Raw genomic sequence first — 23,410 nt, forward strand, 5'->3', positions numbered from 1 at the left:
ACATGACTGAAAGGACTTTTGTGTGTGTGATTTAGGTAAAATTTACAGAGCAAATTAATTTCTCATTCAAAAATTTATACACAAATTGTTTCTTGACATTGGTTGCAATCCCAAATTGTGTCAGCACTCTCCCCCTTTCCCTTCCAATCCTGGGTTCCCCGGTTCGATTCACCCTGTTTTCTTGTCCCTTCCTGCCTTCTCATCTTTGTTTTCAGGCATGTGTTGCCCATTTGATCTCAAATACTTGATTGCTGTAAGAAGCATGTTCCTTACTTGGTTATTGTCCATTTTATGTTGTGTTGTTAGGTGCTGTTGTGTTGGTTCCGACTCACAGTGGCCCTATGAATAACAGAATGAAACACGGCCCAGTCCTGTTGCTATCCTCACAATTACTCTTATGCTTGAGTTCATTGTTGCTGCCACTATGTCAATCCATCTAATTGAGAGTCTTCCTCTTTTTCTCTGACTCTCTGTTTTACCAAGCATAATGGTCTTCTCCAGGTACTGGTCCCTCCTGATAACATGTCCAAAGTGTGTGAGAAGTCATCTTGCCATTCTTGCTGTACTTTTCCCAAGACAGATTTGTTCATTCTTCTGGCAGTCAATGGTATATTCAATATTCTTTGCCAACACTATAATTCCAAGACATCAATTCTTCAGCGTTTTTTTTTTTTTTGGAAGGACTATTTTTATCAGAATGAAGGCTGGTAATGTTCAGGGTAAATCCAAAAAGTATAAATTAATAACTGTCTTAATTGTAAAGGAAACCCTCGTGGCGTAGTGATTAAGTGCTATGACTGCTAACCAAAAGGGTGGCAGTTCAAATCTATGGGGCAGTTCTACTCTGTTCCATAGGGTCGGTCTCAGTCCAAATCGACTGGATGGCAACGGGTTTGGTAGTTGTAAACCTGACCCATAGGATTTCCAAGAAGCGGCTGATAGATTTGAACTGCCAGTCTTTTGGTTGGCGGCAGAGCTCTTAACCACTGGACCACCAATTTTCTTAATAAGGTTTCAAATCACACTAGCACTGGTTAACAAGATATGGCTTTTTACAATGCAATTCACGTCCAGCCAGGTCAAACGCCTGGAGTTCACCTTCTCAACCACCAACATAGTTGGAGGCAGGTTTCAAACTCAGGACCCTCAAGTCTCAGGTTCAGTTAAAATGCAGTGACCAGTATGCGCCCGCCGCACTTCACGCATGCGCCTTACTCCCGCAGGCCCAGGCGCTTAGAGAGCATCTCCCCGACGCTACTCTCTGTAACCAGCGGGCAATCCACTTTACTCAAGTTCCCAATTCGGCTTTGCCTGGAGGCGGAAGCGAGTGGGCGGATCAGATGGGCGCTCCGCCCCGGAAGTGGGTGGGGCGCCGCAGGTCCCACTGCGTCGCCCCAGCCGCCTCGCAATCGGATTGCGGCGGAGGCCGGTCCTGGCTTTGTAGCTCGCTCAAGATGGCGGCGCAGCCACCCAGCGGGATCCGCCTCAGCGCGGTGAGCAGCCGCGAGGGGTGGAGCGGGCCGTATCCCAGGAGGGCGGGCAGGCGGGCAAGCGAGGGGGGGCCGGCAGTGGGCGGTGGCGACTCGTTGGCCTGGCTCGGCGGCTAGGGCCGAGGCAGGGTCGGGGGAGGGGGCCGCCATCTCGCTGCCGTCGGCGGAGCGCCTCGGCAGCGCCGGCAGTTCGGCGGTAGGCAGGGCCCAGCCGGAGCGACGAGGGCGGTGCTGCGTTCCGTTTTCTCAGCGTTCCGTTTCTGTTTGTCTCCGCGGCTTCGGGGCGGGCCGGGGCCGCGGCCCCTCCTCCCGGTTCTGTTTTCGCCGCCTCACAGCTGTCGTCCGAGGGCGAGGCCTGGGGGGTCGACCCGCCTGCCCTGGGGCCTTGACCCTCCCTACGTGCGGGCCCGCGGGGCGCTCCGGGCTGGGCCAAAAATGCCTGGCAGCCTTGACCTCCTGGCTGCGGGACGGAGCTCAGGGGCCGCTCGCGGGGTGAACCAGGTAGAGACGAGTCTTCCTAATCCGTTTAAATTTCTGCCACTTCGCATCCACTTGAAGCCATCAGGCCCAATCACTAAGATCACCGAGCTCTCCTGTTTCTTCTCTAACCCTTCCATTGCCTCTGTGTGGGGACGTCTCGAGTTTTTGGAAATCTTTCAGCATTTCATGTCTTTACGAGTCTCTGTCGTAGGGAGCGGTCACACCACATGAGTCTTGAAATGTGGGAGCGGCTTTGTCAGCTGATTATCCCAGAAAAGTTTTATTCTGCGTTAAAGCAGTTGGTGTTGTTAGTGCTAAAAAGTATCCACTACCGCTGAAGAGATTTCCAGTCCCTACATTTAACATTCGAATGGTAATGATTCCTTGAGGTACTGCACCCGCCCTTGACTTTTTTCATTCTTATCAACACTTGGTATTGTCCGTTTAAAATTTTTTCCAGTCTGATGAGTGTGCCATGATGTTTTTCTCTGGATTTACTTGATTATTTGTGAAGTTGAACATTTCTCACATTTATTACTCTTGTGTTTTCTTTTTTGGTTTTTTGATTTTCTGTTCATATCCTTTGCTCATTTTTCTATTTTTGGGGGGGGGAGGAATGTCTTTATTGATTTATAAGAATTCTTTCCGTATTCTAGATGCAGATCTGTTGGTTACATAACACAGGTTATTGAATACAGGGAACAACTTTATTCTGACAAAGAGTAAGAACACTTGCTGTTAAAGTAAAAGCAGAGACATTTGTTGAGAGTAATACAATTCGAGAATTGGAGAAACATGGGGCAGAGAAGAACCCACCAACTGCTCCCAAACATGGAGGGAGAGAGGTGGACTTTTATAGTAAAAATGGGGAAGGGAAGTGCTTGATGGTCTCCTGGCCAAGTTTATGTCATCAGCTCAACTACCTTCTTCCTGCAACGTATTGAGTAAACTCCTGCTACAATTGCGTTCCTGACCCCCACCCTTATTTGCTAAGAGTAGCCTGGGGCAAGAGCCAGGCCTGTTAAACAAGATTGATAGAGAGCCAGGGTCTTGTGGTCCCACCTAGCCAGAGGCCCATGACCATATGCTATGAATGAGAAGTCAAGGTTACATTCTCAGAAATGCAGAAGCAGGAGCCTGCAACAAAATGGAGTTTTGATTCAGACCTCACGTCAGCCATTTTGTTATGCCAAGTGCTTCAGTTTTAGAGGTTTGCTGGCACAGTTCTTTCTTACTGCTTGCTGGCTTTGTTGTCATTGATTGCCATGGAGTTGATTCCAACTCATGGCAGCCCCATGTGTTACAAAATAAAACTACTCCATGGGGTTTTCTTTTCTTTTTAATTGTACTTTAAATGAAGGTTTACAGAACAAACTAGCCCCTCATTAAAAAACTAGTACACATTGTTTTGTGATATTGGTTACATAACAGCAGTATCCTCGGCCTTGGGTTCCCTATTGCCAGCTTTCCTGTTCCTTCCTGCCTTCTAGTCCCTGCCCCTGGGCTGGTGTGCCCCCTTAGTTTCATTTTCTTTTATGGGTGTGTCTAATCTTAGGCTGAAGGGTGAACCGCAGGAGCGATTTCATTACTGAGCTAAAAGGGTGTGTTGGGGGGCGGAATACCCTCAGGGTTTCTCCAGTCTTTGTCAGACTGGTAAGTCTGGTCTTTTTTTTCTTTTATTTTTGTGAGTTAGAATTTTGTTCTACATTTTTCTCCAGCTCTGCACAGATCCTGTCAGAGCAGTCAGTGGTAGCTGGGCACTATCTGGTTGTGCTAGACTCAGTCTGGTGGAAGCTGTGGTAGTTGTGGTTCATTAGCCCTTTGGACTAATCTTTCCCTTGTATCTTTGATTTTCTTCATTCTCCCTTGCTCCACATGGGGTGAGACCAGTGGAGTATCTCAGATGGCCACTGAGAATCTTTTAAGATCCCAGATGCTACTCACCAAAGTAGAATGTAGAACATTTTTCTTCATAAACTGTGTTATACCAATTGAGCTAGATGTTCCCTGAGACCATGGTCCTCCATGGGGTTTTCTTGACTGTAATCTTAAGGGAAGAAGATTGCTGGCCTTTTGTCTGACCACCAACCTTAGCAGTGATTAGCAGTCAGTGCAAACTGTTTGTTAAATGTTCTTTCCCACACCTGGGTGAATCTTTGTAGATCCTATTTTTCCAGTTAGCCTCCGGTATTGCAACATTTGGAGCCTTGGTGGCAGGGCTGCTGACCGGCTGCTAACCAAAAGGTCAGCAGTTCAAATCTACCAGGTGCTCCTTAGAAACCCTACAGGGAAGTTCTAATCCATAGGGTCCCTGTGAGTCCATATTGACTCGATGGCAGCGGGTTTGGTTTTGGTTTGTTTGCAATGTTTAAAGCCCTCTTCCTTTCTTCCCCACCTCCTCACTTCCCAGCTTGGGTCAAACTGAGGCCCACAAACCTGTAGCAGGGAAAAGGAGTAAGTTGGTTTCTTCACTTTTATTGCCCTTTGATTCTTCGGTTATCTTTTCCCTTCCTTGTCCACCCCCCTCCCCCACCACAGTGCTGTCTCTTGCTCTTCAAGGTTGAAGTGAGAGAGGGAGTAGAGATAAGGGTCAAAACAGTCCTAAGAGACCAGCAGTACTTGTTAGCTGGCTTTCAGCTGTAGCAGAGGTCCATGTGCTGGATCTTTCTCTGTGGGTTATATGGGTCATTTGGAACATCATTGACAGATATCTCCTACCTGCAGCTTCTGGACAATGTTTCTGCCAATCTATTTGCTTTAGGACAGGAGCTGGCAAACTACAGCTGGGCCACATCTGGTCAGCCACCTGTTTTTGTGTGGCCTGTGAGCCATAGAGTTGGAAAAAAAATCAGAAGAAGAAGAATATTTCATGATGTATGAAAATTGTGTGAAATACAAATTTCATTTTCCATTAATAAAATTTTATTGGAACATAGCCATGCTTGTTTATGTATGGCTCTGACATAGTTATATGAGAAGAGATTCCAAGTTTTGCTTTTTACTTCCATGTTTCTAAGTAACATGCTTATACCACTTGTTATTTCAGAAATCCTACTGTGGAAGATGAGAGTTTGCCTGACAAATGCCTACGTACACATACTCTTTGACCTCCTCCTGTCCTTCCAATGCTTACATCACTTGTTGTTGTTGTTGTTGTTGATTACTATATGATTTATCGTTACTCTAACTGTTGACAGTGGTGAACCTTGCCTGAACCCTGTGATCCTAGAAAACGGTGGTGGCTAAAAAAATTCCCCCATCCCTTATGTTCCAGAAATGGCTTACTGCAGATAACCTCTCTTCCCATATGACTTGGATAAAAGTTACAGATGCCCTCTTGTTCACCTGTGACAAGGCCGGACACCCAAAACCAAACCCGTTGCCGTTGAGTCAATTCCAACTCATAGGGACCCAATATGACAGAGCAGAACTGCCCCATGGAGTTTCCAGGCTGTGAATCTGCCACGTCTTTCTTCTGTGGCACAGCTGGTGGGTTTGAACCACCAATGTTCTGGTTAGCAGCCAGGCACTTTACTCACTGCATCATTAGGGCTGCAGGCCAGACACAGACCCTCCAAGTTCTGAACAGTTTGTTCACCAAACTTTGGTTAAGCTTTTTGCCTTCCCCAAGTCCCTGGACTTTGGTCCATGCTCAGCCTAGCCAGTACATACCCCTCCTTAAGGGAGGGCCTCACCTGGCGAATAGGCTGGCCTCAGTGTAAAACCTTCTCTGATTTACTATCTGATCACCTTACCTTGTTCGTCCCACTTCTTCACACTTGGTTTTTTTCCCAGCCTTGTTTGATCTCTATAAAAGAAAAACTCTTTTTGCCTAACTCTTTAGAAGCTTACTGATCTTAAAGTCAGAGGTGTCCCCTATTACTGTAGACCTCTCCCTTATTTCAATAGTCCCTCTCCACCCTTGCAATACTCTTTCTTTGTGAATAAAGTCACTCTCTAAGTCTGGGTTTGTTTTCTTATTTGACACCTTTAATTCACGAATCAGCCAACCATTGTACTATGATTGCTTTTTCTTTTCCTGTATAGCTTTTTGTTTTCCCTGAAGTTAATAATTGATTTGTTTTTGTTTGCTTAATTTTTCTTTGTACTCATCACTATTTCATCTAAACTTCCAGAAAACTAGAAAATCTTTTCCAGATGTGTTCAAACACACCCAGTATTTTGTCAGTTTCATTGGCTCAGTTGTGATTTGAGAACCTCCCTTTACCATTCTTTTGGAAATTTCCTTCCCCCTTCATGTGTCTCCACCTACTTACATATTCCTCTTTAGTTTACTCCCTTGGCAGGCACTATAGCTTCATGTCTAAGAGCTTGGACTCCAGAGCCAGTCTCCCCGGGTTCCAATCCTGACTAACAACTGGCCATGTGACCTTGGGCAATAATAATCATACTCACTTCCAAGGGTTGTTTTGAAAATTAAATCAGCAAATACAAATAAAAAGGGCACTCAGTAAATCCTATTTTTGTTATTGTTAGTGGTGGGACACATCCCTCAGTTGTAGCTTCTTTAGAAAAGGGTACATGGGAAGAAAATTTTTGCTGTCATTTCTTGAAAATATGTTCATACTACCTTTGCTCATTTTTTGATTTATAACTTGGCTGAGTTTATAATTTTAGATTAGAAATTATTTTCTTTCACAATTTTGAAGACATGCTTTGTTTTCTCTTCATTGTATGGGATACTTAACCCAGAAACTCAAGTCTTTTAGATTGGAATAATTTTATTTGACTATTTCTTCCCTCTTTGTTTTTCTTCCCTTTTCTGTTTTCCTTCTCTTTTGCTTTTTTTTTTTTCTGGGAAATTTCCTCAACTCTATCTCCTGCCTTTTTCTTATATTTTTAATGAGAATACTGTCCTACTTTCTGAAATGTTTTTTAATGCTCCCTAGTCATTGAAAATCCTGTGGATCACAGCAGAATATTACCTGTCGTATCACTGGAAGATGAGCCCCCTGGTTGGAAGGCACTGCGCAACAGCTGCAACAATGGACCCAAACATTCCAGTGATCATAAGGTGGTGCAGGACCTGGCAGTGTTTTGGTCTGTTATAAGTAATGTTGCCATGAGTCAGAGCCAACTTTATGGTAACTAACAGACAAAATATTAGTTCTTATCACTAGGTATATTAGTCACAGTATCTTTGAAGTTTTTTTATGTTTTCCCGTGGGTTATTTTGTTTATAATTTTAGACTTTCTCAGATGTCTGCAGATGGTTAGCTTTCTGCTCACACTTCTAAATGAGATACTAAAAGCTTGACCGAAATGTGTTAATACAGTAAAGCTAGTCCTTTGGTGGGCTTCACTGTTACATGATCAAGATAGAAAGGGACTGGGCATTTTGTTGAGGGTGTTACCGCAAATCGTGGATTCGAGCCGCCTGCGCCAAAGCCAATACTGAGACGGGGAGGTAAGCAGCAAGAGGGCTTTATTGAACACTGGTGTCCAAGAGACAGAGGGGGTTAAATTTCTCCCAAATTCTGTCTAACTCTAAAGGGCTAACGGGAGGGTTTTATAGGGGGAAGGTAAGGATTACCTAATGTTTTTAAGCACCTAGCCCACAGATGGTCTTATACATCACAAAACAACTACAAGAAACTATTATGCTAAAGATATGCATGTCAGACATCTGGTCTGTAATCTGTATGTAACAGGCTGAAAAAAACTTACGTAAGAGTCTCCCAGCTAGTGGAACTGCTCTGCCAAGTCCACTCTGACTGAGATAAGGAGCAAGAAAGTTGCAGGTCAAAAGCGCCAGGCAACCTTCCTAGCTGCCATCTTGGCGGCTAAAGGCCATTACTCAAGAGAACAAAGAAGAGAAGAGAGACCAAGGCCACAGGAGCTGAGACAGCTCCACACCGTTTTGGAAGAGACCAGTGCAGCTGGTGCAATAAAAAATGCAGATTACTTAGAGCATCATTATGGCGTTAGTTATGTCAAGCTCTCAATCACCCGTTTTTGAATAGGGGAAAACATGTTGCAAGGTATTAGGATCACAGGACATTTTCAATTTTGAGATGCCAGTGGGTCTAATTGGGGAGAATTTCAGAACTAAAATTAAGCAGTCTATGATCAAACTTACTTAAATTACTTCTACTCTCATGATAACATTTGACTTCTGTTAAAGTTTATACAGTTTGCAAAACAAAGCTCGGTCATGCTTGTTAGGAGTGGAACAGGTTGCTCAGCTATATCTTGAACAGAACCTGTGCCATTTTTCAAAGACTAGAGATTAGTCACAGCTTATACAGCTATACTAAAACAAACTAGAGAATATATTTCCTCTACTTTACTGTTAAAACACTAGAGAAAATGTATCTTCTCTACTTCAAGGGTATCCCAAACAAATAGTATCTGTAGACCCTCAAGAATGGAAATGTTTAGTATGTTTAAAGTAGCGTTAAAACATTCTAAAAGCAATTTTTAGAAAATGAGAAAAACCAATATAAGATGCTATTCAGAAAGAGCAGACAGAATTGTAAAAGAACCAAATAGAACTTTTAGAAATCACAGTCAGTTTTTCAGAGAGGAATTCTACATCTATTCTCCTGCTGTGGCCTGTATAGTCCTGGCTGTTAGCTCTTCTGGAAGCTTGGCAGGGTCTAAGTATATCTCATTCAGTTTGTTGACTTGCCTTTTAAACTCTCGCTGGGGTCCAGAGTATACCATCATCAACGTCTCCAGAGAACAGACCTCCAGTCATCTACAGCGTCGCCAAGGGTAGTTGTAAGCCTGCTCAGGGTGAAAGAAAGGGGAATCTTTTTTTTTTTTTTTTAATTGCTGTTGAAGTTACACACAGCAAAACACACACCAATTCAGCATTTTCTGCATGTACAGTTCAGTGACATTGATTATATTAAAGTTGTGCAACCGTTCTCCTCCTTTTCCGAATTGTTCCTCCTTCATTTGTATAAACTCACTGTCCCCCTCTCCAAAGCTTCCTATCTAATCTTTGAGTTGCTGTTGTTAATTTGATCCCATATAGATCTTTAAAAGAGCACAATGCTCAAGGCAGGCATTCTTTACTAATTAAGCTAAACTACTGTTTGGAGCCCTGGTGGTACAGTGATTAAGAGCTCAGCTGCTAACCAAAAGGTTGACAATTTGAATCTACCAGCTCCTCAGAAACTCATTGGGGCAGCTCTCCTCTGTCCCGTAGGATCTCTATGAGTCAAAACTGACTCGAGGGCAACGGGTTCTTTTTGGATTTAAAGACTTCAGGGAATGTTTTTGGTTTAAGGTTTAAAGATTATCTCAGGAATAGTTTCAGGTTTCATACAGCTTCAATGGCTCTAGAAAGCCTGGATTCCATGGGAATATGAAATTCTGGTCCATGTTTTCCCCCTTTTGATCAGGATTCTTCTGTAGAATCTTGCTAAAAATGTTCAGTAATGGCAGCCTGGCACCAACCAGTTCTTCTGATCTCATGGCAAAGGAGGCAGTTGTTCATGGCAATTAGCCATGCATTCCATTTCCTCCTCCTATTCCTGACTCTCTTCCTCTGTTCCTCCAGGTGAATAGAGAGTAGTTATAACTTGGATGGCAGTTTGCAAACTTTTAAGCCAGGCCTGTTGGATCTTAATTGCATTTCTTTTTTTCCCCAAACATTAAGACATTTTTTTTGTCTTTATTCTAATATTTCTCTGTAGATAGATTTAATTGGTTCGTTTAAAGATTTTCAAACAATCTTGTTTTCATACAACCTAGTACCCTTGACTTCAAAGGCACAGATGTCAAATTCCTGAGCCTTTCTGGGGTTCTGCCAAGGTTACTGGCTTGGTTCTTGCTGGCTTTCCCATCGCCATAGACTTTGGATTTAGGTCTTTCCAGTCCATTAAATCAGTTTTCATTTTAGTCTGTGCCTTCCATTTTCTAAATTTACCGTCCATATTGTATACTGTTATCTATCACTTCTCTAATTCTTTTTTGTTGTTTTGGATTTAGGCCTTTTAAAAATTATTTGAGGATGCTTTCAGGAAGGAACAGAGGTAAAAACTCCATGTTCAGGCCTCCACGTTTAAACAGTTTTATATTTAAATAACTTTTTAAATTGTAACTTTGTTGATTCTTTAAAAATCTGCATGGTCTTAGCATTTTTTTTTTTAATTATTTTTCTAGCATTTTCTCACAGTGGATTGTATCCTTAATTTTTATTATTATTTTTTTTATTGTGAATGCAAATTTAGTTTTACCTGGGGGACCCTATACTATTTGGTTTGTGTCTTTATAGTGGCTCTGCAGGTTATATAAATTCAAACTCTTTAGCCCCACCGCCCCCCTCTCTTTTTTTTTTTTACCTAGAGCCAGACCAAAACAGACAAGCTTCCCATTAGGCAGATTTCCACCTCAGTCTACTCATGTTGAGGATGTGGGTGCTGGAAGGAAATTACTTCCAAGTACATATATAAGTTCAGTTGTACCTTTAAAGGGATGCTTTCTTTTTTTTTTTAACCAACACTTACAATGCTTAATATGTTCCAACCGTTATTCTCAGCACTTTCAAATTTTTAAGTCGTTTAACTCTCTTAACCTGATAAGCCAGTACTGTTATTATCCTCATTTTACAGATGACAAAACCTGAGGTATATAGGTTAAACTTCTTGCCCAAGATCACACACCTAATAAATACCAGAGCTGGAATTTGGACCTAGGTAGTCTGGCTCCATTGTGTGTGTGTGTGTGCGCGCGTGCGCACGTGCATGTGTACATGTATCTCTTTTGCCTGTCCAAGGGTGTTTTTCTTTCTAGCTAATGAATGACATATTCACTATTAAGAATAGCTGAAAATAGTTGCTTATGTCTAGATATATGAACAGCCGTTTTTTCTTAATGATGCCTTCTTTGCTTTGCTCTCATAGGGCTTCTCAAGAACAATGTGTACCATGTCAGTTTTGAGTCAGCATATAGGGTAAAATCATTAAATGAAAATTGCCATTCCCACCACAACTCTCAACCATGTATCTGAACCCAGAATATCCCCACGCAGACCAAAATATCCCGTTTCTAACTGTAGACGTCGCCCCTGATAGAAATAAAATAGAGCAAAGACAGGAACCTTTAAGGGTTTATGGTAGTGATTAATCATTTTGCTTGGTAGCCAGAGGTTTTTTGACACCCCTAACCATGAATCCCAGAGTAAGATTAGTAAGATTCAGAATGGATGAGGTGTGTATGCCGTTCTTTTATAATGGGTAGAATGGTGATGGTAAGAGAGTGGGACGGGGGATATTCCTGATGGCTGACTGCTGGCACAGCCTCGGGTAGATTAATTTTAGAACAAACTGCTTGAGTAAGATGAAGAGCTGGCAATTGAAATAGATTTTCCTTAAGAACTTCTTGTTCATCAGTCCTCCCAAACCAAACCTGTTGCCATTGGGTCGATTCCGACTCATAGTGACCCTGTAAGGACAGGGTAGAACTGCCCCGTAGGGTTTCCAAGGTTGTAAATCCTTACAGATGCAGACTACCACGTCTGTCAAGTTCAAACCTCAGACCTTTTATTTGGCAGCCAAGTGGTTTAACCATGTGCCTCTCGGACTCATAACAAAACCACAGTGACATACTACCTCACACCCACTAGGATGACTTTTTTTTTTTTTTAACCCACAGAAAATAAGTGTTCGTAAGTACGTGAAGAAATTGAGACCCTTGTCCGTTGCTGGTAGGAGTGTAAAATGGTATAGCAACTGTGGAAAACAGTTTGATGATTCCTCAAAAAGTTAAATAGAATTAACCCTGTTAGCTGCTGTCACGTCAGCTCTGACTCACGACAACCTTATGTATAACAGAAGGAAGCATTGCCTGGACCTGCACCGTCTTCTTGATTGTTGGCATGTTTGAGTCCATTGTTGTGGCTCTTGTGTCAGTCCATCGCATTGAGGGTTTTCCTCGTTTTATTTGACTTTCTACGGGAGTTACTGCTTAATGGGCACTGAGTTCTGTTTGGGGTCGTGAAGTTTTGGAAATAGGTAGTGGTGATGGTTGCACAACATGGTGAGTGTAATCGTCACCAAATTATACGTGTAAAAATGATTAAAATGATAAGTTTTATGTTATGTGTTTTACCACAATGAAGAAAAAAAAAATTGTGATGAAACCCTGGTGGCATAGTGGTTAAGTGCTACAGCTGCTAACCAAAGGGTCGGCAGTTTGAATCCGCCAGGCGCTCCTTGGAAACTCTATGGGGGAGTTCTACTCTGTCCTATAGAGTCACTATGAGTCGGAATTGACTTGACGGCACTGGGTTTGGTTTTTTTGGTTCTGGTCTTAGAAAGTCTGAATTACATATTCTTCAGTTTAAAGACCACTCCTCTACAGGATACCTTTTCTCAAATTTGTACTTCAAATTTGAATGCTTGGGATAGTCTAAAAGCAGGGGTGGACAGAGATAAGTAGACATCTTTCTGACACCCTGTGGCAGCAGCTGAGCACTACAAATGTTGTTGGCATGAATTGTAATCATACATAGTTAACAAAGTACTCCCTCTCCTTTGGTCTTCAACTGTGAGAAAATCTGTTTAAAAATGAACACAGAACAAACACCAGAGCATGGAAATTCCCAGCATATTGAAAATTTCAAGCTTTGGCCTTTTTTTTTTTGAGACATTTGTATATTTTTATACATATGATACTAAGGAATTTGGAGTCTCCTTTGGCAAAAGGAGCCCTGATGGCACAGTTAAGAGCTCGGCTGCCAGTCAAAAGGTGGGCAGTTCGAATTTACCAGCTGCTCCTTGGAAACCCTATGGGGCAGTTCTGCTCCCTCCTATGGGGCCATTATGAGTCATAATAGACTCTTCAGCAATGGGTTTGGTTTTTTCTTTGGCAAAAAAGTCAAAAGTTTCAGAATATTGATTTCCCCAAAAGACCACTAGAAAAGACTGTACTCAAGCAAAGCTAATTATATTAGGCCTAACACAATAAGAAGTAAATACCCCCTTGACAGCGTCTTACCTGTGCCCCAGAGTAGGAATGTAACCGACCAAGGGTTCTTGTCCTGTCTGATAGAAATAAAACGGATGCCACACCACCAGTTGCAAGGGAAACAAAGTAGAAATTTGTTGTTCGCACAAACAAGGAGCATCATGGGGTTTAGCAGCCCAAAGACCACATGCTCCCTGTCTGAGGGAGTTAGGGAGCTTTTTATTTCCAGGGGCACCTGGGGGTTGGGCCTGGTGCCCAGATCTCTCTGCCTTTAGCGCCCTCCCTTGTCCACATTTGGAGGTCTAGATGTTGAATCATGTCGGTGATGTTCAGGTCCGAGGACACAGCTGTCCAGGTCCTCGCATGCACGGGATTCTGGCACCAAATTCAAACCGTGGTTAGGGCCACGGTGGGGGGTGGGGGGGACCGTGGCAGAGCATAGAGAAGTCTCCATGGAGGCCTCAGAAAGATTAGAGAATGGTATTTATAGAGTTTTTAGGGCCTTGGCCAGGTAAGTTTAAGGTAGGTTTTGCAAGGTGGGAAACAGATTGGACAATTTATGACACCTTAGCTTTGAATTGGTAGAAACAAGGAGTCAAGTCTTGACGAGTAAGCTGGTAGGTGGTTCACACCTTACCTTCCAGGTAAATTCTGGAGCAAGCAGCTAAGTTATTTCTGCTTGGCCTCAGGGACAGAGAATTACATTAGATTGTATGGATCATAGCAAATTATGGGTACCATTACAAAGAATGGGAATTCTAGGAGACCTAATTGTGTTCATGAGAACATGGTTCTGAACTGGAAAAGGTGTGAGGCAGGGTTGTATCTTTTCACCTTACTTATTCAGTCTGTATGCTAAACAGATAATCTGAAAAGCTGAACTATATGAAGAGGAACAGCATCAGGATTGGAAGAAGACTCATTAACAATATAATTAAGCCAGTGTAATACTTCCCATGGAGGAAAACTCATTAACAACCTGGCATATCTCAGGGACAGAGAATTATATTGGTTTCTGTTCTTTTCAAAAGTTAAAACTGGATTAATTGACATGAATTATTGGTTTGTTTCAGCTCTGTCCAAAGTTTTTACATACAAATTCCACTAGTCACACTTGGCCATTCAGTGCAGTTGCTGAATTGATAGGTATGTAAATTGGAATTTCATATCTCTTGTTTCTCTTATATGTTGCTTGCAGTTGTATTTTTTTATGGAAAAATAATATACAAATGTACTTTTTAAAAAAAGTATCTTGAATGATAACATATTATTGGACTGCTCAGCCTTCTCTAGTACTGTCTAGAATTTCACTGTGTTTAAGAGTTAATTTGCAAAGTTCATAGGTGTTTATATTGAAAATACATTTATTCTGATTATTAAAGAGACATGGCTGTTGTAAAAAATAACAATGATGTGTTTTAATAGTATGAAAGTATGTATAACTTTCAGAGTGGATTCATTTTTCTGGCATTAGTAAGTAGAAGGATTGGTACTATGTTAGATTTGTGATAATGTGTTAATTCTTGCCTTCTCCGATAAGCTGACAACCCACTCCAGGATCTCCTATAACATCGCAGCTATACATGGTTATTCTATTTTTTACGGCAACCCAGAAGAGCTACCCAACCTGGGATTGTTCATACATGTATAGTGCAGCCCTAGTTTTGGATTAGAGCATCTGGAGGTCATGGTGCTCTTTGTGGTGTAGCATATTTTAAGTTTTCTGTGAAATAGTTACAAAAAAGATTATTCGAATTAATTGTAGACTGACTTATGGAAGGATAGTTTGAGAACATTATTCATATAATAAGGACTTCAAAATGTACCTCAGAGGGTATTTTCAGTCAGTTAGGGATATTTAGACAGATTTTACATAGTTCACAAGTTGATTTTATTGCTACTGCATTTCAAAAATTTTTTCCATTTTTCTTATATGCATTCCTTCATACTTAGCTATTCTGAGAGAAACAAGTAGGCTACATGAGGATGGTGAAATGGGCACGTATACAAAGATAATAATAAAGGGGTAAAAGCTACCAGAAACTTGGGTTAGATTGAAAGGGACCACAATTTGAAGACCTGTATGGAAAGTAAATCTTCATCTTTGTAGCAGTAACTATATCGCATACCTTCTATGTCAACTCAGCAGTAGTTGACACTCAGATCTCAGTGTCCTTTATCATAGCCAGGCAAGTTCTTTGGGCAGAAGATACCCCTGTCTTAATCACCCTTCTGCCTTTATACCTTTTTAATGTAATAGGTACTAGTCTTTGTTCTCTGTATAGCGCGTGGAAGCCTTTGGAGAAGGGTTAATTCAGTAATAGTCAATGAATGATTATATAGCAGAATACGGTTTAGTTTTGAGTTTTCAAATCTTAAGAGTTCCTAATAAATTCAGCTTTTTAAATTTTTAAAAATAAGGTTTTCTGTTGCTTGTTAAAGGATTAGTCTGAGCCATTTGTTTTTCTTGAAAATGCAAAATTTCTCAGTAAAACTTTTATTTCCCAGATAACGCTTATGATCCTGATGTGAATGCTAAACAGATATGGATTGACAAGACCGTGATAAATGGCCATATATGCTTGACATTCACTGATAATGGGAATGGTATGACTTCTGATAAATTACATAAAATGCTAAGGTATGTAAAAATGTGTCATACTTCCCTGAAGGATTGTTTTGACCTGTTCGGGCTTTTCCGGTGTTGTTCTTACTGCCCTGGGTTTGTCTTTTTAACCGTGAAATGCCACACCCACACTGTGAGCTGCTCTCTAAGGATCATCTCCACTGGTTTCTGCTCTGGTCGCGTTATCACACCTTAGGCAGTTGGCCACCATTCTCGTTGCCCCTGCCCAGCGTCTGACTTATTAAAAATTCTGCCATCCCTTTAGAGCTGTAGCACATTAATATCAGTTGTTTATACTTTAGCGCAGATTAGTTTTAACCAGTTTTTCCAATAAAACTTACCATTATTTTGGGGGAAGGGATACTTTTAAAGGAATTCAGAAGATGAGGAGGCAGCATAAAATAGTCATAAAGCCCTAGGGTTACAGAACAGGGTTTTTCAGTACCTGAAAACGTGGGAAGCCAAATGTGTGTGAGATAGAAACTAAGCTATATAGTATAGGTATAGGGTGGAGGGAGAATTTGGAAACCAGAGCCTTTCTACTGTCCCTCAGGTATTCTTTATGCTATGAAAAAGTTCAGTCGACCCAATTGGTAAATATGCCCCAGTAGGTATGCTTAGAACAAGGCATCATTTACAGTTAGAGGAAGGATACCTGAGGTGAAATCTCAGGATCCTTAGAGCTCAAATTATAACTCAGTTGTTTAGCCAGGGTGTGCCAGGCATTGAGTGACTGATAGTACATGTAATGCTTACGGCTCTATGATGTAGATTTGATTTTCCTTCATTTCAGAGATGGGGAAGCACATCAAGATAGATTAATTTTCCCAAGATTATACAACTAGGCAGGGTGAGGCCAGTATTCCAACCCAGTATTTCTGCCTGGTATTATGGTTGTTGAATTTAAAAAATGAACATTATTAAGAGTTAGGGATACCCTGGTGGCATAGTGGTTAAGTGCTGGCTGTAAACCAAAAGATCACCAGTTCGAATACACCACGTACTCCTTGGAAACTCTGTGGGGCAGTTCTACTCTGTCCTTTAGGGTCGCTATGAGTCAGAGTCGACTCAACAGCAGCAGGTTTGTGTTGGGGTTGGTTTTTTTTTTTTTTTTTTTTTGACAGTTATTTTAAAAATCTTTCTTTTCTTTTTAGCTTTGGCTTCAGTGACAAAGTCACCATGAATGGTCATGTCCCAGTTGGATTGTATGGGAATGGCTTCAAGTCAGGTTCTATGCGTTTGGGTAAAGATGCAATAGTTTTTACCAAAAATGGAGAAAGTATGAGTGTGGGCTTCTTGTCTCAGTCCTACTTGGAAGTCATTAAAGCAGAACATGTTGTTGTCCCAATAGTGGCGTTCAACAATCACCATATCCTTTTGGTTTTGAAACAGAAACCAGGGAAGCTGAAGAAACACGCTGAACCATTCGATCCTTCTGCCTTCCTCTAAATTCTTGTTTTTTAATTTCCGTCCCAGCTCTTTTCCCTGTCCACTGGCTTTACCCTACTCCTGAGGCTGAGCGCTTGTACCTTTCTATTCCCTGTTGGAGTTTTTCCATTGAAATACTTAACACGAAGTAGTTATGTTTTATGTTAAGCTTCTCATAGTGCTCCTCTTTATTTCAGGCTTACTTTGGACTAACAGAACTTCCATGGTCTGGCTTGAAAACTTAACTAATGACTATAAAAAGCAAGATACATTTAGGAAAATGTATTAGAAACTATTAAATTAGTTAGGAGTAATCATAAACTGGAAACCTTGGTGGTGTAGTGGTTAAGTGCTATGGCTGCTAACCAAGAGGTCAGCAGTTCGAATCCTCCAGGCGCTCCTTGGAAACTCTGTGGGGCAGTTCTACTCTGTCCTATAGGGTTGCTATGAGTCGGAACTGACTCGACGGCAGTGGGTTTTGGAATCATAAACTTGCGTATTTTTTATCCTTTCTAGGGCTCATTTAAAATTGAACTGCCATTTAAAAACTTAGAAAATAATTTAGGAAATACCTTTCCTGGTTTTTAATTTTTTTAGAATGGTTCCCATATTGTAATTGTGAAAAATATGTTCATGGTTTAAGTCTTTAACTTAGGATATACGGCAGATGATTAATTTAACAGAATCAAAAGCAAGCCTTGCTGCAATTCTGGAACACTCTCTGTTTTCTACGGAACAAAAATTACTGGCAGAACTTGATGCTGTTATGGGCAAGAAGGGGACGAGGATCATCATTTGGAATCTTAGAAGGTAAATGTAGACCTCAGCCAGTTGTTGACCATTTGGGAAGTTAAGTCCATGTATAGGAATGGTTTCATTGTGTCCATCCAGTGTTACACAGAGTTGAACTTGTGGCCTAGTTAATGATTTGTTTTTCCATGAGTATTTTATAGAGGTTACTTGGGCTTCAATTTGAGAGATTTTCATATTGCTAGAAGTAAATTTCCTATCCCTGACTTTCAGTCTCTATTAGCTACTCTAGTCTCTCTTGGTTATTCTTAAAAAAAAAAAAAAGAAACAGCAGCAAGAAGACAAAAGCCCAGCTAATAAGTTCAGCCTGTGAAAATTAGGAAGAGAAATCTTTGTCCATGACTTAAAGCGAAGTATGATTTAGAGGAACCCTGGTGGTGCAGTGGTTAAGCACTTGCCTACTAACAGAAAGATTGGTTTGAAACCCACCCAGTGGCTCCGCAGGAGAAGACCTGGTGATCTGCTCCTCTAACAGACTAGAAAGCTTTATGGGGCAGTTCCACTCTGTCACATGGGGTCGCTATGAGTCGAAGTTGACTTGACGGCCCCAGACAAACAAGTGTGATTTAGCATCTACAAAGAAAAGTAATAGAGATGAAGTTTTTGTGTTGCTAGAATTTGTAATCCTTTACCCTTGAGGGAATAAAATTCCAAATAAAGCTTTTAAATTTAAGATTACTACGTAATACAGAGCTATGTAAGACATATTGAACCACAGGAATAAAGTATAAATAGTGATAAGCCTAAAACCTTAATGCATTTCTGGCCTCCTGGCTTCCTTTTCCCTTGCTTTTACCTCCCTGCCCCACTTCCTCCTGCTGGTAGTGTTGTGTTGTTGTTTTAGTTAAACTTCATTTTGAGATCATTGTAGATTCACATGCAGTTCTAAGAAATAATACAGAGATTTGTAACCCTTCGCCCAGTTTCCTCCATGGTAACCTCCTGCATCACTATGGTATAGTATCACCGCTAGGATGTCAACACTGATAAAGTCAAGATACAGGACATTTTCATCACCATGGAGATTCCTTGTGTTGCCCTTTCATAGCTACGCCCACCTCCTCCTTCTCTTCACTCCATTCTTAACCCCTGGCACCCTCTAATCTGTTCTCCATTTCTACAACTTTGTCATTTCAAAACTGTTATATGAATGGAATCGTACAGTATAAAACCTTTTGTGATTCACTTTTTTTACTCAACATAATTCTGTGGAGATTCATCCAGGTTGTTGTATGTATCAGTAGTTTGTTCCTTTTTGTTGTTGAGTAGTATTGCATCGTATGATGTGTCACAGTTTATTCAACCATTCACCTGTCAGAAGACATCTGGCTTGTTCTCAGTTTTTGCCTAGTACAGATAAAGCTGCTATAAACATCGTGGACAGGTTTTTGTAGGAATATAGTCTTCATTTTTCTGGGATGAATGCCCAGGAGTGTAATTGCTGGCTTTCTGGTAGCTGCATGTTTAGTTTCTGAAGACGTTACCAGCTGTTTTCTCGAGTGCCTGTACCAGCTTACAGTCCCACTGACTTGTGTGTGAGTGATCCCGTTTCTCTGCATCTTCTGGATTCCTCTTCTTCCTTTTGAAATCCCCTGCCACGTGTGGTGCTTTATGTTTTATTTTGTTCTTAACAACTTACAGTATGTGCCTGCTTACCTTGTTCTGAAATTAAAATTTAGCTCCTTCAAAAAATTACTTTTACAGCTACAAAAATGGAGCAACAGAATTTGATTTTGATAAGGATAAATATGACATCAGAATTCCTGAGGATTTAGATGAGACAACAGGAAAGAAAGGCTACAAGAAGCAAGAAAGAATGGACCAAATTGCCCCTGAGAGTGACTACTCGCTGAGGGTATGTATTAAGCTGTGTTTGGACAAATGAGAAACCCATCAAATGATGTAATTACTAGTAGAGCTTGTGTTGCCACTTGTATTATAAATGCTGCTGGTGATCGCTGAATGAAAGTGTCTCAGACATGAGCCAACTTATTAAACTTTTCAGGAGTACGCCGGTTGTCTTATTTGCATAGAAACCCTTTTTGTTTTAATTGCAAGGCCATCAGGTCTGCTATTGCTTGTAGTTCTTTTACTGTATGATTGAGTAGTTTGAATTGAGAATATTGGAATCAATATATAATTGTGTGATAAATAGCTCTGAGATTCGACCTTAGAAATTATGTCATTAAGATTAAAGAAATTATATAACAATGGTAAGTGATCCTGATATAACAAGGTGATTATGATAAAAAAATATTGTTTCTTAGTCACTATGATGAGACACATGATTGCTAACTTTTCACTTTGTGCTAAAATTATCCCATAACCCCAAGCTGAGGATATATTTGGTATTTAGAGGTTTACCAAGTAAATTTTTCTCAGGTCCTAGCAATTACAAGGAAACCCTGGTGGTGTAGTGGTTAAGAGTTCAGCTGCCAGTCAAAAGACTGGTAGTTCAAATCCACCAGGAGCTCCTTGGAAACCCTATGGGGCAGTTCTCCTCTGTCCTGTAAGGTCGCTGTGAGTCGGAATTGAGACTCGATGGCAATAGGTTTTGTCTGTTTGTTTTAGCAATTACAGTCTTAGGTATTTGCTGTTCCTGATCTGCTTGCTGTGTTATTCCTTAATGTTCTAACTACTAAGAAAACCTTGCTCAAGTATGTAACAGGTCCAGAGGCAGCCAGAGCACAGTGTTTTTGTTTTTAGTACACTGTGAAGAATATTTTAATCTATTACTAATGAATTTTAGAAATGGCAAAATACTACTTCTTTTGCAATCGGGAATTGAGGGGAAAAATAAGAAAAATGTTCAAATTTTAGTTTTGTATTGAACCTTTCTTCTGTCCTTTTTGAGTTATTCAGCGCATTTCCTTCAGGATGTCCTGATAGCATTGGGGGCAGACCCAACCAAAAAAAACCCAAACCCATTGCCGTCTAGTCAATTCCGACTCACAGCAACCCTATAGGACAGTAGAACTCTGCCCACTAGGGTTTCTGCGGAGTGGCTGATGGATGACCTTTTGGTCAGCCATAGCTCTTAACCACTGCACCACCAGGGCTGTAGGGGCAGCCCCAGAAGAACATATTTTAACGTGTTTTAGGGCACTTCAGTTTGGTCAGGCTGCTAAAGTATTTACACTTTCCTGCATTAAGAATTGAAAACACATTTTGATGACTTACTGTTTTTGAAAAGTGTTGTGCTGATCTACTTTATGGAAGAGTTGGTGTATTATTTAAAATTTTTTCTTTATCAAACTTGTATAATCTTTTGTTTATATTTGATCTTACTCATTATTTTTGCTTAAATGAAATTCTTATTGCTGCTTTTAATAGTAACAATATATGTACTTGACAGAAAAGTCTAAAAATGTAGTCCTTTTTGTGCTTATGTTAAAGAGTTAATGGGTTTTACCGAGGCAAGGTCATTTTTATTTAAATCTGTGACCAAGTGGTAATGAGCAAATCTGTTAATAATAACTTGGACAGGACAGATACTGTTGTGTGTCTTTGCAGGCGTACTGCAGTATATTATATCTAAAGCCAAGAATGCAGATCATCTTACGTGGGCAGAAAGTGAAGACACAGCTAGTTTCGAAGAGCCTTGCCTACATTGAACGTGATGTTTATCGACCCAAATTTTTGGTATCCTTTATCTGATATTGTGTAGAGATATATCACTCAAGCTTATTCTCCTTGCCCCTCTCCCCTTGTATCCTTAAATGGACTCTCATCCTCCAGTTTTGCCATTCCTTATGCACTTTGGACTTGGTAAATCGTGAAATAGAAAAGATGAAGGGAGATGTTGTACTCAGAATTTTCCTTAACATTTTAAGACTAGAACAGTGAGAATTACTTTTGGATTCAACTGTAGAAATAAAGATCACTATGGGATAATGATGTATCACCGGAACAGACTCATCAAAGCTTATGAAAAAGTTGGATGTCAGTTACGGGTAAGCTTTCTATTTCAAAGGAAAACGTGTATATTTTACAAAAGATACATATGTTAATAGGTTGAATGTGAAATCATTTTACTGTAATTTCTACTTATGACTTTTAGATGTTAATCTCTTTTTTAATTGGTATAACACTTGAACTTTGAGTACTTTTATATTTCCCATTTGTCCCTATGAAGTAGACAGGATACTTACTCCATTCTGATTTTACAGATGAGGAAATTGGGACTCATAGGTTAAATAATTTTCCAAGATCTCACGATGAGAACGGATCTCAGATACAGATGCATCAAGTGCATGATTTTTTACCCTATACCCAGTGATTATGTCCTGTTACTGGAATATAATTCACTGGTTTTAATTAGTGCTGGTTCAAGCAGCCTGAAAAACAGTATTTGACAGGTCATACGCTTTTCTGGAAACTAGTTCCTAAATGTGTTTGCACCTTCCTTCAAAACCAGTCCCATTGTTGGTGAATTCACTTTTGGATGACCAACACTCCTACCATGTCAGTCTGTGTATTCTTCACATGTTCTCACAGAGAGGCTTTTTTGTGGGGTGAGGAACGTACGTGTGTATGTGTAGTTTAAGAAATTGGTATGATAATTCTGGAAATCAACTTTGTTGGTTTTAACGCTAGGCATATTTTTGTTTTCCTGTTCTATGGTTTTTATTTTCTGTCTATCTTATTTCATTCTAAGTTCTTTCTACAGTGATGTAAGCTATGCATATTACAATAGTGTGGGTGTATCTTGAACACTCTTCAGCTGGAGTTATAATTCAGCTTCACCTATTTTACATGACATGAACCTAGACTATATCATTTTTGCAGAAATAAATGAAATTTGCAGGAGCTTCTTGCAACCACTCATTTTAACCAGAAAATAAATCTAAAAATCTGGCAATTGTGATATGAGGTAGCAGTGACCTTTACTAAATAGGCTAATTTTCACTTAAATTGAAATATTTTTACCAGAGAGTTTCTATAATGTCCTACTTAAGTTTCTGAATTTCACTGGTAACTGCAAATACATTTTTGGTAATTGCCTTATTTCTCAAGTGCTTTAGGGCTCAAAAGCATGCTGCAAATAACGTGGGTTTTTTCCTTTTATCATTTATGACTCTGACTTAAATTTTCACTGCATATAATTGCTGGTTAAGCTTAATCTTGTAAAAATAGGCTCTTATGGCTAGCTTAAGTCTGGGGAGGGCTTTCCAGGCAGAGGGAAGAACTGCAAAGGAAGGGGGAAGGAGGCTTCTGAGAGTATGACATAATAAAGGGAGTAATGTGCTGTCACTGGATCACATTGGAAGTGGGGAACAGGAATGGGAGAGAGAGACAGGAAGATGAGGCCAGAAAGGTTGGCAGGATCCACACTTTGAAGGGGTCTTGTTATCACCAGGTTAAAAAATGGTATGAGATGAGGAACTGATGGTTTTTAGTAGAGCAGGGTTATGATCGGATTTGCATGGTTTGTTTCGTGGTTGTGTTTATGAGCATTTTCATCTTACAATTTACTTATTTTTTCACTTTATATATTCCTAGGCTCAGAAACAAGCTACTATTATGAACAAAATGCACTTGTTCATTATTTCTAGGTAAAAACGAAAAAGAAAAAAAAATTTTTTTTTATTAGAATATAACTGATACATACTGATTTCTTTAGTTTACCTAGCAG

General features: G+C 40.5%; 1 protein-coding gene across 4 annotated transcripts in view; it reads left to right on the forward strand.

The window, feature by feature from the left end:
• The first annotated feature begins 1,366 nt into the window (after positions 1-1,366).
• Positions 1,367-23,410, forward strand: part of MORC3 (MORC family CW-type zinc finger 3) — a 47,970-nt gene continuing 25,926 nt past the window's right edge. For 3 of the 4 annotated variants that reach the window (XM_064279447.1, XM_064279444.1, XM_064279445.1), the window contains exons 1-8: positions 1,367-1,493; positions 13,985-14,057; positions 15,420-15,552; positions 16,692-16,905; positions 17,627-17,775; positions 19,480-19,630; positions 21,289-21,417; positions 21,609-21,728. In XM_064279447.1, coding sequence (XP_064135517.1) covers positions 1,455-1,493; positions 13,985-14,057; positions 15,420-15,552; positions 16,692-16,905; positions 17,627-17,775; positions 19,480-19,630; positions 21,289-21,417; positions 21,609-21,728 — 1,008 coding nt within the window. In that variant the 5' untranslated portion in view covers positions 1,367-1,454. Of the gene's footprint in view, positions 1,494-1,875; positions 1,992-13,984; positions 14,058-15,419; positions 15,553-16,691; positions 16,906-17,626; positions 17,776-19,479; positions 19,631-21,288; positions 21,418-21,608; positions 21,729-23,410 lie in introns of those variants that run through there. The other variant, XM_064279446.1, reaches the window with a different exon arrangement.

Source organism: Loxodonta africana, chromosome 2, assembly GCF_030014295.1.
Source record: "Loxodonta africana isolate mLoxAfr1 chromosome 2, mLoxAfr1.hap2, whole genome shotgun sequence".
Taxonomy (NCBI): Eukaryota; Metazoa; Chordata; class Mammalia; order Proboscidea; family Elephantidae; genus Loxodonta; species Loxodonta africana.